The sequence below is a fragment of the Heliangelus exortis genome, chromosome 22 (genome assembly GCF_036169615.1).
Source record: "Heliangelus exortis chromosome 22, bHelExo1.hap1, whole genome shotgun sequence".
Taxonomy (NCBI): domain Eukaryota; kingdom Metazoa; phylum Chordata; class Aves; order Apodiformes; family Trochilidae; genus Heliangelus; species Heliangelus exortis.
In genome coordinates, this window is record NC_092443.1 from 1,650,633 (window position 1) to 1,663,524 (window position 12,892).

Below are 12,892 nucleotides of genomic sequence, written 5' to 3' on the forward strand. Positions count from 1 at the left end.
GGCGCTGCGGCAGCGGGAGGGGCGGTCGGGTCGGTGCGGCGGAGGGTTCAGCACCACGGAGAGCGGCGGGGGCCGCGATCGGGCCCGAGCGGCGCAGGGGGCGGAGGGGGGCGGGGGGGGGCCGGGGGTCTCCGGCCCCTGGATGAGCACCATGAGGCTGCTGCTGCTCGCCCTCCTCTTCTCTTCTTCCTTCGCCCGCGCCGGCTGCGACCCCAAAATCGTCAACATCGGTGCGGTGCTGAGCACCAAGAAGCACGAGCAGATCTTCCGCGAAGCGGTGAACCAGGCCAACAAGCGGCACGGCACCTGGAAGCTCCAGCTCAACGCCACCTCGGTCACGCACAAACCCAACGCCATCCAGATGGCCCTCTCCGTCTGCGAGGACCTCATCTCCAGCCAGGTACCCCGGGACGGCGACGTTCCCCCCCGCCGGGCACCTCCCGGCCCTTCGCTGCAGGGCACTGAGATGCTCCCGAGACCCCGGCCCATCCCCACGCATCCCCCCGGGGCTCAGGGTGGGTCGAGCCGCCGCGAGCGGGGTCCTGGAACCCGCATTGCAGCCTTTATGTAAGCGCGGCCGGGCGGGAGGCTCTGCTCCGCGGGCACCCGCACACCTCGGGGCACACGCACACGGGCACCCGCGACCCCCCGGGGCACACGCGAGCACCCGCACCGTCCTGGGAGACACGCACGGGCACCCCACGGGCTCCCGGGCTCCAAGCGTGAGCAGTGAGAGTGCAGGCAGCGAGATGCAGGCGCACCCGCACCGTGCACGGCCCCGCACGCCACGCACGGAGCTGCGGGGCACACGCGATGTGCACACACGGGCACCCTCACCCCACGGGCATGGGGATGACCCTGCACACACACACTGTGTGCTCACAAGTCCCTGTTGGAATGTCTGTGGGCTGTGCTGCATGCAGGCTCACACTTGCCTTGTGCACAGATGCATCCCCGTGCAAACAGGGGTGCACACGCAGCGTGTAGTGTGCCCCTGCTCATACCAGTGTGCAGACACCTTGGTGCACACAGGCTGTGTCCTGTGCATCCATGTGCAGACGTGAGCATGCACTGCACCAGGTACACACACACACACACACACACACACAAGTGCTGCTGCACAAGCACAGCTCACTGCAGGCACACAGCCACACAGTGCTCCATGGGCACGCAGCATCCCCCTCCCCAGCCTTGCATGGTTGTGCACTGCAGCTGCACACACCCATACCCCCCAGCTCCACACAAGCACACCCACTGCCACACACACACACACAGGGTGCACACACACACACACACACACACACACACACACAGTGCATGCCTGCAGACACCTGCACAGCTCTAGAGAGCCATGAACACACACAGAGCACACTGAACACACATGCCTGCACACACAAGGCCACCATGCTCTTCCCTCCTGCCTGTATGGGTACACGACAGAGCAATCCCAATCTGCAGGGGTGCCCTGGGCAGGCTGTGGCCTTGCCCCTCTGTTCCCCCCCAGCTCTGGGTGCTGAGCCCAGCTCACCAGCCCCATTCCCCCTGCCTGGGCCCAGCAATCAGGTGGGCAGACAGCCAGGTACCAAACCACCCCCACCACCCACACCTGCACAAGGAGGGGTGAGCCTGAGCACAGGCACAGAGGTGCACATGGGTGGCACGAACACCCCCACCCTGGGGACTCACACGTCCCCCAGTGCATGGAAAATTTGTGTGTGTGCACCTGGGCACAGACAGAGCCAGGGAGGGGGGAGCTGTGTGGGGTGGGGTGCACAGTGGAGCAGGGCTGGCACATTTGGAGCTCAGCCTCCAGGTGATGAGGTAGAGGATGGCTGGAGACATCCCTGGGGATGCTGACAAAGCTGGGGTGGAAGCTCAGTGAAGGCTGTAATGGTCCCTGCATCCCGGGAGAACCTGGATCAGGTCCTTCCCCACCCAAGGCTCCATCCCAGCTGGGGGATGCCCATGGCAGCCCTGGGTCTTGTTCCCATGACAAACCCCACAGAACCTCTGGGTTGTGGCACTGGCACATCCCTGTGGAGCAGAGGGGTCCTGGGGGTGGCCATGCCATCCCAACAGGGGGTTGTCCCAGCTCCATGTCCCCAGCATGGGACACATCCACCCTCAGTCCTCACTGGCACTGAGCAGGGGCTGTGGTGCAGAGCTGGGAGCCCAGGCATGCAAAATGGCTCGTGCCTCTGAGCCACTGCCCAGTGCAGCAGAGGCCTCACCCCCACAGCCCCCAGACCCCCCCAGGGCCTGATCCTGACCCAAAACCTTGCCCTAGTCCTGCTTGGGACAGGTCCGGTTCTCACCCACCCCATGTCAGCACAGCACTGGGGGTTCTGCCTCCCCAGGTCACCTCCCCAGTAATTCCTTCTCCCATAGTGGGGTCTCCAGCCCCTGTCCCAGCTCACTCTGCACCCCCCCAATGCTAAGCAGGATCTTTCCTTTCCCACCCCAGGTCTCCACACGTGCTCCATCCTCCCCTCCCATCCCAGCGAGCTGTACCCCCAGCCAGGGCACAGAGCACCTCCCAGAGTTTGGGCAGATGCTTGGAGGAGGAGGAAATGTTATTTCCTCTCAGACATCAAAGCCCCCGTGTTTTTTCAGCCTAGCTGGGGAGCTGACACCAGCTGGGGACACTCCTTGTGCTGTGACAGGGCATTGCTGTAACAAAGGATGCCCCAGGGACTGCCCAGCTCCTTCCTCTCCCTTTGACACCAAACAGGATCCTGCAGGAGACCAAAATCCCAGCCCCGGGGTCCCAGCAGCATCTTCCTGAAATCCCCCTTTGTGAAACCCCCTTTAGATCCCACCTCCTGTCCCTTCCAGCCCCCGACCCCCCCCCAGATTCCCTTTTCCTCTCCCAGCTCAGGGCCAGCTGCTGGATTGGCTCCACGCTCCCAGCTGACCACTTTGTCTGTAATAGTCCTCAGAGGGGAATTACAGCCGAGTATTAAATGTGTGGTTAAAGAAATCACATTACAGTGTGTGACTGGAAGGGAGATGCTTCCCTTTAATCTGCAATCCATGGAAGTTTTCCCTGTGGCCAGCGGAGAGGCCGGGCAGGGTGTTACCATTAGGATACAGACCTGAGCAGAGATGTCACCCCCACCCCCCCCCAGGGGGCTGCAGCTCCCCTGGCTCCCTGGCACAGCCCTTGGTTATTTGAGTGCTGTGGGGCTGTTTAATGCTGCTGAAGAAAAAAAAACCCAAAAAAAAAAACAAAAAAAAAAAACCAAACCCCCCAAAAAAACCAAAAAAAAAAAAAAAAGAAAAAGAGGAAAAAAAAAAAGAAAAAGAGGAAAAAAAGAGAGAACAGAAAAAGAGAAAAAAAGAGAGAAAAGAAAAAAAGAGAGGAAAAAAAAGAAAAAGAGAAAAAAAGAGAGAAAAGAAAGAAAGAGAGGAAAAAAAAAGAAAAAGAGAAAAAAGAGAAAAGAAAAAAGAGAGGAAAAAAAAGAAAAAAAGGAGAAAAGAAAAAGAGGAAAAAAAGAAAAAAAGGGGAAAAAGAAAAAAGGAAAAGAGGAAAAAAAAAGAAAAAAGGGAGAAAACTAAAAAAGAAAAAGGGAAAAAAGAAAAAAAGGGGGAAAACTAAAAAAGGAAAAGAGGAAAAAAAAGAAAAAAGGGGAAAAAGAAAAATAAAAAGAGGAAAGAAAAGAAAAAAAGGGGGAAAATAAAAAAGAAAAAGAGGAAAAAAAAGAAAAAAGGGGGAAAATAAAAAAGAAAAAGAGGAAAAAAAAAGAAAAAAAAAAAAGAGAAAAGAAAAAAAAATCATCACAGTCGATGGGTGATGTGTGCTCCTGTGAAATAATGTTTGTGTCATGTATCCTGTCCTGCAGGTCTATGCAATATTAGTTAGCCACCCTCCTGCTCCCAACGACCACTTAACACCAACACCAGTCTCATACACAGCTGGCTTCTACCGGATCCCTGTCATTGGTCTGACAACACGCATGTCTATCTATTCTGACAAGGTAACTGCTGCACGGGGCTGGGCTGCTGCCTCATACAGGGGGTGTAAACTCAGAGTGCCCCTCAGGAGGGTTAACGGTGCCTGGGGCTGCCCATCCATCCATCCCCTCCAGTTAAATCCCTCCCTCTCTCTCTCCCATCTTCCTGGTACATTATTTTTTTCCCAGCTGCCAGTGCTGACCTAGATAGTGCTGGATGAGTTCTGCAGTGATTCCCCGCTGGGCTCACTGCTCCTCAGCCACGGGAAAGGCACAAAGCAGCTCCTGCCCTGCTCACCAGTGGGGGAAAGGGAGCCCCGGGGGTCCTGAGAGGGTGCTGGGGGCTTGTGGAGGGACAAGAGGATCCTGATGGAGCCTGGAAGAGCTCTCTGGGGCTTGAAGGTTTTTTTCCTTGTATGCTTGGGTTTATCTGATGTTGGTAGGGGAGATAATACTCAATTACAAGCTATCCCAAGGCTATAAATGACACTGAGTCCAGCCAGCGTGCCAGGAAGAGCTGCACATTCCTGTGTCTCAAACCACCATTTTCCCACCTGGTGGGAACATGGAGACTTCCAGGCTGGATGAGGCTGGGGCAATTCCCTGCCATGATGATGAGGCTCATCTGGGATCAGTAAAAGCCAAAGGAGGAGCTGAGCAGAGCCAGGTGGCCCGCATTCCATTGCAGCCTTTTTGGAAGATTTTTACCCAGGTGCGTGAGCTTCTCAGGGTGAAATCAGGCCTGTTTTGAAGCTCAGATTGGCCTTTGCTTGGAAAATGTGAATATTCACACAATGCAAATGTTCAGTGCAAAATTAGCCATTCCTCCTCCGTGCTAAATGCAGCCCAACTGCAGGAGGGAGGAGCGGAGGCTCCCGGGGACACTGCCTGCTCAGCTGGAGCAGCAGCAGGGCTTGGCATCCCCCACCAAATAAAACCCTGCCAGGACAGCCAAGGCCGTGGCAGGGACAGCAGTGGTGGCTGGCAGGAGCTGGGGAGCTGGCAGGATCCCGATGGGAACTGATGGATGGGAAGAGCTGGAGGCAGAGCTGGCTGGGGGGGGGCAGGCAGCAGGTAGGACAGGAGCAAGGGGGGATTTGGCTGGGGAGGAGATGGGTCCAGTCAGCAATGTCACTGAGAGGGATCTTGTCACAGTGCACAGGGTGTCACCGTGGCAGGGAGGGGACACCCAGCCTGCTCTCAGTCCAGTTTCAGCTCAGCAGCTCCATGCCCACAGCAGCAAACTGGGACCAGAAGGTCTCCCCTCAGCCTCCTCTGCTCCAGGATCAACACCCCCAGGTTCCTCAGCCCCTCCTGAGCAGAGCTCTGCTCCAGACCCCCCCTCCTGCCTGGCTGGGCTCTCACTCCTCACCCTTCCCATCACAGCAGCCAGGACTTGAGGACTTTGAGCTCTTTGCAGAGTTTCAGGCAAGAGATGAGGCAAAGACAGGGCCTGGGTGGGTAGGGAAGCAAGGGGGGGTCTGGCAGGAGCTGGAGAGGATGGCAAAGATGGGAGGGGAGGAGAACAGAGCAAAGAGGTGTTCAAGTGTGGGACAGGAGGGTGCAAGGCTCTGCACACCCCTGTAGGACAAGTTCCCTTTCTGGTTCCCACTGATCAGTTTGTGATATATTTTTTTTTAATTATTTTTATTCAGGAAATTATCTTTCAGCTTTGTCTCTATGGAAACAAGCTTGTAAGATCACTTTGTCTCTATGCCCCTGATTGGTTTGGAAGGCATCAGCCAATTTTAGCTAAATTTCACAGGGGGGGGGGTGAAATCTCAGCATTAATGATGGTTCTCCTGGGACCAAGCTGCCAGGGAAGGGAAAGGCCTGAGCCCCAGCACAGCCAGGTTTGCTCAGCACCTTTTGATGCTCTTGGAGCATCCCCAGTGGAGCACAGCAGTCCAGGAGCTGGAGTTGGTCTTTCAACAAAGGAAGGGAAGAAAGCTTTAGTGCTCCCAGGATTCAGAACTATTTGTTCTAGAAACCACCTTGCAGCTCTCCAGCTGAGCTCTCCAGCCTCTCTTTGGCTTTTTTGTGTGTACATCTTAGGAAATCATGACCTGCTCCTTCACCAAGTCTCAGTGTAACCACTCCAGCCCTCCTGGGGTTGCTGCTCACTGAGAGAGGTTTTTTTTTCCTTTATTTCTGGTCTGTCTGGAAACTGAGGCTCAGGAGAAACAGTGTGGGAGGTGGGGAAAAAAGTGATGCCCCTCAACCGAGGCCATGGTCAGGGCTCCCTCACTGGCACCTCCCAGAAGAGCATCTCATAAGGAAAACTGGTGATTTGTAATCAGGAATATTTTTTTGTTGTGTGCCTCATCTGGGGAGGGAATTTTGACAAGGGCCTGGAGGGATGGGATGAGAGGGAATGGCTTTAAGTTGGGGAAATTGAGGTTGGACACTAGGAAGAAATTCTTTGGTGTGAGGGTGCTGAGCCCCCAGGGTGCCCCCAGAAGCTGTGGCTGCCCCATCCCTGGCAGTGTTGAAGGTTGGATGGGGTTTGGAGCAGCACTTCAGGATGTAGCTGGCACACCAAGCAGCACCCACGCTGAGCTCAAGCACTTTCATTTTCTAATATTTGATCCCAGGGCCCTTTTGGAAAAGATGCAATTTTTTGAAACCCCTCAGTCAGCGACAGCTTTTGTCCCAATTGCTCCCCAAAGAGCCCTGCAGTTAATTAGGCTGGAATGGCTATTGCTCAATCATCCAACCCTAATGACATCTTCTACCAGCCCAGAGAGGTGACCTCGGGCACGTGGCCAGAGCTGCCACCCGGGTGCTGCTGTGGAACACTCTGACCTAGAAACAGCCAGGCAGCAGATTATAAAACTGCTTTCCTGAACTCCTCTCCTGGCAAATAACTCACATCACAGAACCACGGAACGGTTTAGCTTGGGAGGGACCTTAAAGACAATCTTTTTCCACCCCCCTGCCATGGAAATCTGCTTCTAATTGCCGATGCTCCTCCTTGATCTCTGAAGGAATTGATTTATTTTTTTTTTTTTGCTGCCCTTTCACAGCGTTGGGTTGGAAGGCACCCTAAGGACTATCTAGTTCCATCCCTGGCTTGGGCAGGGATCTCCCACTAGATGAGGGGGGAGCTGCAAGCCCCATCCAGCCCTGGAACACTCCCAGGCTGGATGAGGCTATGAGCAACCTGATCGACCAACTTCTTCTCTCCTCAGCACCATTTTCAAACCTGCAAGAGGAAAAGGCTCTCTTTGCACTGAATGCTGCTGCTGGCTTGGTGCTGAACAGGCTTTTTTTTATCAAATCTATAAACCCTCTTTGCCATGCACTGGATTAGTCACTGAGAAGCACAAAATTCTAGCCAAGGTTTGCTTTTCAGCCAGAGGAACCGAGTGCAGGTCCCAGAGAGAGACTTCCCCATGGTGTGTGACCCCAAAGCTGCTGCTCTGCCTCTTTGCCCTGGGGATCCCATCCCATCCCATCCCCCTCAAACCTGAGAGGCACCTTGGCCACCACCCCAAGCAGTCTGTGTTGAGCTTTTCTTCTTCCTTGCAGAGCATCCACCTCTCCTTTTTGCGCACAGTCCCACCCTACTCTCACCAGGCCAATGTCTGGTTTGAGATGATGAGAGTCTTCAACTGGAACCACGTCATCCTGATTGTCAGTGATGACCACGAGGGTCGTGCTGCCCAGAAGAAGCTGGAGACCCTCCTGGAGGAGAGAGAGTCCAAGGTCAGTCCCTCAGCATTGTCTTGTAGCTTTGTTTAAGCAACAACAACAAAACTAGAGGTCTCGGGCTGTTGTATGTATGTAGATTTCTGTATGTAAAACACCTTTTCTTTCCATTGTAACATGGCTGACATGCTTAAAGCATCAACAGTGTCTGACTAGTACCTGACAGAACTTTGTACTTTATTCATTTCACTTGCTTTGCCATGGTCAAAATCTCCTACATGTAAATCAACTACAAAATGAAGGGAAGGATAACCTGGAGCTCTGCAAAAAAAAAAAAAAAATAATAAAAAAAAAAATTAAAAAATGCCTCGCCCAAGAGTCCCAGCTAAGGAGAGGACCAGTCGCTCACCTTAGGGAAGCTCCTGCCCTGTGACAGCCACCCAGGGCCAGGCAGACCCAGCAGTGCCAAACCAACCCTGAAATGCAGCTTCCAAATTGGCAACCCCCAGCTCACCTTTAGCAGCTTAGGAGGGGCCAGGGCTGCTGGCACCTTGCTGCCCAGAGGGGACCTCACCAGCTCCATAAAGCTGCCACCCCCACCCCCCTTCCCATCTCCATTGAAGCCCATGCCAAACGCTGCTTTCCAGACACCCCATGCTGGGACCAGAGGGTGGTTGGGGCTGGCGGGAGCAGCTTTATGGAGGAGGTGCCCTGACCTGTACCCAGGGCCAGCAGGGAGCAGGGGGGGAGGCAGGGGAGGCTCCCAAGTCTGCTTCAGAAATTCAGAAGGATTTCCAGAGCCCTCCTGCTGCTGAGTGGAAGGACTGAGCCAGCATTCAAGACAAGCAGGGAAGGAGAACACAGGGAAGACAAGGAACCACCTCCTGCCCTACAGGGTGAAGTCCCAGCACATCCTCTTGCCCCAGGCAGAGTCCTCTTTGGGTAGGCAGAGTCTGAGCCCATCTCCAAGTCTCCATCAGCACCAGGGCAGGCACTTGTTCTGGGCTGTTCTGACCACAACCTGCTCTTCTCCAGTCCCACCATCTGCTGGACGTTTGGCAGCTGAGAAGATGTGGCCACAGACACTTCTCCTGTTTGGTGGCAGTGGCTGAGCTGAGAGAGCAGAGAGCAGCCTGCCAGCACCCTTCATCACCTCTCATCAAGCCACTGGAGGAATCCCAGGTGTTCCCAGGGTGTGGGCTGGCACAATCCACATTGGTCACCAGGATTTGTGCTTGGTTCCCAGGGAATTTCATCTTTGCTGCATCCTGGGCCATCGTGAGACACTGGTGCCCCACCAGTCCTGGTGGGATCCTTCTGCCTCCAAAGGCATCTCCCTGCTAGGTGACATCAGACCAGTATTTCTCTCCAGAGCTTTTTCCCAGCAGAGTATCCCTGATCCAAGGAAAGCTGTGGAAATGTTCTCACTGGCAGTCTGTCATCCCTCTCCTTGCATCTTCTGATTTCCACTTTCTGTGTCCCAGCAGCTCCTGCTTCCACCCCTATTGTTCCATGAAATGCTCCCAGGCACAGGGAGGGTTTCCCCTTCAGCCAAACCATCCTACAGGAAAGACTATGAGATCTGGAGCTTGGAAGGTGGGAGAGGGAGAGTCTGTCCTCAGACCTGCTCCTCATTTACACTGCATCTGCAACATCTCTTGGTGTCCCCTGGCAGCCACTGGGCTACTGGAAATTCCCTGGCTGGGGAATCTCCAGCCTGGGCACGTGCTGTGGGTTGGTACCTCTCACCTTGTCTTCCCCTTTCCCACCACATCTTGTTTCTTTTTGCTTTGAGGATCTTGCTCTGATCTGACAGGTCTTGAAGGTGGTTGATTGCCCTGCTGGGGCTTTCCCATTCTCCTGAATCTCTTCTGCTCTGGAGTTCCTCTTGTCATCCCTGACTCTCTTCATGCTGTGAAGTGGTACCTGGAGCCCTCCCCAACCTCCTCAAGGGCAGCCTGGGCTTTGGGGAAGGGAGGATGCAGGAAACCTGCTCTTTTCAAGCCTTGGATCACAGGTCCTGAGGACTTGGAGGAATCACTACAAGTCAGAGGCTCAGCTGCCCACCTGAACTCTTGGATTTGAGCATGGATGGTCCCCTGGAGTCTGCACCAGCCCTGGGTGCCACTCAGGAGCCATGGTGTGGGTTTGCACTTAAAGCAGATGCTTGGAGCCCAGAGACCCCATATTTCTGCAGGAACTCATCCCAGTACAACTCTGCTCATGGATCTGGGATGGCCACCACTGCACCCTCACTGCCTGGGGGTAGGAGGGAGGGACAGACCCTGTGAAAACCAGAGCTTGTCCAAGTCAGAGGTGGCAGGACATGATCCCTTTCTCTGGGGTGGTGTTGATGAAAGGGGTTATTTTTTTGAGTAAACGTTGGAGAAGGTGGTGGAAAGTGAATTTTGAATTTGTGAGAAACAGGCTGAGGAGCAGGGAAGGGCTGAGGAGCAGGGAAGGGCTGCTGGACCACGTGGAAATATGGGAAGGAGAGGAAACATGACTGGTCTCCTGGTCTCATTACTGGACACAACCATGTGGCAGGAGGGATAGGGACAGAGACAGGTGACCAAGTGCCATCAGCTCCAGCTTTGCTGCACACAAGACTCTGCATCACTTTGCTGCCCAGCATCCTGAGCACACGTGGTGATTCGTGGCTGTAAACTGGAAGATGGACACCAAGTTTCTGGCTAAACTGATGGTGACAGAGCATAAGTGGCCAATGTGGCATCACTGAAGGACATTCCCACTGTGCTGCTGCAGCTCTGCCCTCCCTGGAGGCAGCTATAACCCAAGGTCTCCATCTGATCTGAAGCCATTGCAAAAATCCTCACCATGAACATCATTAGAAGTGAAGACCTAAGCCCTGAGCAGATTTTGCCTCCTCAGACACTTCTCCTTGCAAGGACTCAGTGGCTTTGAGCCATGAAAAACCTCTCAGGATATGTCCAAGGAGAAGAGAGATCTCACAGCTGCAAGAAGGAGAGGAAATCTGCCAAAGACTGATCTGAGCCTGCAGGAGGAGGCAAGATTTTGGTTTGGCGAGCAAGATGCAGAGGTAAAACCTAAGGAAGAACCAGGGAAGGTGAACCCCTGCATGATGGGGTGCAAAGGGTTGGGTTCCTGGCAGGGATCAGCTGCCCTTGCCGTGAGATGCTGCAAAATCTGGAAGAGTCAGGTCCTGTACTCCAGCCACACAGGTCAGGGATGCAGAGCTGGGTGGGATGGGGCCAAGAAGAAGAGGGCAGAGTTTGTCCCACCAAAAGCTGGCAAGCACCATCCTGCAGGCACTGCCAGGTTGTTGTGAGTGGCCTGACCCCAGGGGCTGCTGCCAGGAAGATGCCCAGGGCTCTGTGCATGCAGCTGCAGAGTCAAGGCTCCTGAGAGCCCTGAGCAGGCTGCCTGGAGGAGAGGGAACCTCCAGAAGTCATTTTCATCCTTCTTCAGGCCAAGCAGCAGAAGTGACTGAGGCAGAAGCTAAAGGAAGGAGCAGACTCTCAGCTCCTCCTGTCCTGCAGGCTCAGCTCACACTGAGCATCCTGCCCTGGCCTGGGGGTGACACGGTGGCCAGTGGCACCGAGACCACCAAAGAGTGAACCCCACTGGCCCCAGGTAGGGCCACGTTATGGGCACCGTGGTCTCCATCAGCTGCATCCCCCAGGGCCACCCAGAGCCACCCAGGGCCACCCAGAGCCATCAGGTGCCCTCAGGCCTCCCCAGGCACCAGGTAAAAGCTGCAGTGTCATCCCATGATCACCATTGCTTCACATCACCCACGCTTTGAGCCCACACAGCACTTAGAGAGCTTTTTTTTTTCTTCCTCTTTTGGATGACAACAGAGCTCCAGAGAGCTGCTCCCTCCTCGCAGGAGGTGACAAGTTCAGCTGTGACACCTCCGTGTCTGCAGTGCTCAGAGTGACAGCAGTCATGCTCCTGGTCTTAACAGCACCACTTTGCCTTCCCATACACAGCACTTTGTCCTTTCCTTCCACAGTAATTCCATGGAACCCCCACCACTTAGGCCCTTAGAGACGGTTTCAGAGTTTCAGGTAATCAATCGATCGATCGATCAACCCATAAATGCCACAAACAAATATATGTCCTGCTGAAGAACTGCCCAGGCCCACAAGGGATTTGCCACCACATTGCAAGAGCTTTTGTGACCCTCAGGCTTGCTCTGACCCCCCCAGCTTTTCACCCTGATGCTCCGGGGTGAGCTGAGGCACTGTCCTGGTAGTGGTTTTTGCGAGCTCCAGCGTTATAGAGACCCTTTAGCAAACAGTGGAGGAGGAGGTGGATGTTGGATTGCTTTACTACACGTCATTTTCAACTGTTTATAATATTCTTCTGTGTCTACATATTTTCTCTGTGCACATTATTCATCAGAGTAAAAAAAGGAACTATGAAAACCTCGACCAACTTTCCTATGACAACAAGCGAGGACCCAAGGTATATATGCATGGAAATGCACGCCGCCCACCAACCTAACTAGCAAATGAAAAAAAAAAAAATAGCCACAGCCACCAGAAAAAAAAAAAATAAAAAAAGAAATAATAATAAAAAAATAAAATTTAAAAAAAAAAAAAAGAGAAAGAGAAAAAAAAAAAAAAAAGAAAAAAAAAATAAGAGAAATGAAAATAAAAGAAAGAGAAAAAAAAAAGATCCATGACTGTGTTTCCTGGTAGCACGTTTTTATGTTGAGATAGTGTGGTTTGGACTTGAGAATGGAAACCTAGCCAGCTGACCCTGGAAGGATTTCTTTTTGAAACATGCATGTGAACCAGTAATTAACTTGCAAGTTTTTTGGTTTTTGTTTTTTTTTTTTTTTTGAAAAGTTGAACCAACCCCTTTTCCTCCCTAAAGGAAACGGTTCCTTGGTGTAAGTTGCTCACTTCTGCTCCCAAAGGTTAACCCTGTGCAATATGTTTTTTTCATTTCCCATGTTTTTGAAAAACAACACTCGTTTGAGTTTTCAATTGCATTTCAAAGTCTTTTTCTCTTTCCTGTACAATGCACGCCTCTTTTTGGGTCTTGATTGACTTCAGTTTGCATGCACAGTGCAAAATAAAAAAAAATTAAAAAAAAAAAAATTTAAAAAAAGACAAAGCCAGAAAAGAGAAAGGAAGGAAGGAAAGACAGAAAAGAAAGAAAAGAAAGAAAAAAGAAAAGAAAATAATTATAACCGATTTTATTTAGCAGACTTTTGTGCAGTTTAATGAATTCTCTTGACCCTTTTCTAGATAGCATGGCTCTCACATGCAGTCCTGGGGCTCCCCCTCTAACCA

The 12,892-nt window shown here is 52.9% G+C and overlaps 1 protein-coding gene across 10 annotated transcripts in view; it reads left to right on the top strand.

The window, feature by feature from the left end:
- GRIN1 (glutamate ionotropic receptor NMDA type subunit 1) overlaps positions 1–12,892 on the top strand; it is a 35,316-nt gene continuing 22,424 nt past the window's right edge. For 5 of the 10 annotated variants that reach the window (XM_071765727.1, XM_071765724.1, XM_071765726.1 and 2 more), the window contains exons 1-4: positions 75–400; positions 3,843–3,977; positions 7,485–7,661; positions 11,994–12,056. In XM_071765727.1, coding sequence (XP_071621828.1) covers positions 143–400; positions 3,843–3,977; positions 7,485–7,661; positions 11,994–12,056 — 633 coding nt within the window. In that variant the 5' untranslated portion in view covers positions 75–142. Of the gene's footprint in view, positions 401–3,842; positions 3,978–7,484; positions 7,662–11,993; positions 12,057–12,892 lie in introns of all 10 variants that reach the window. The other 5 variants (XM_071765730.1, XM_071765723.1, XM_071765721.1 and 2 more) reach the window with 5 other exon arrangements.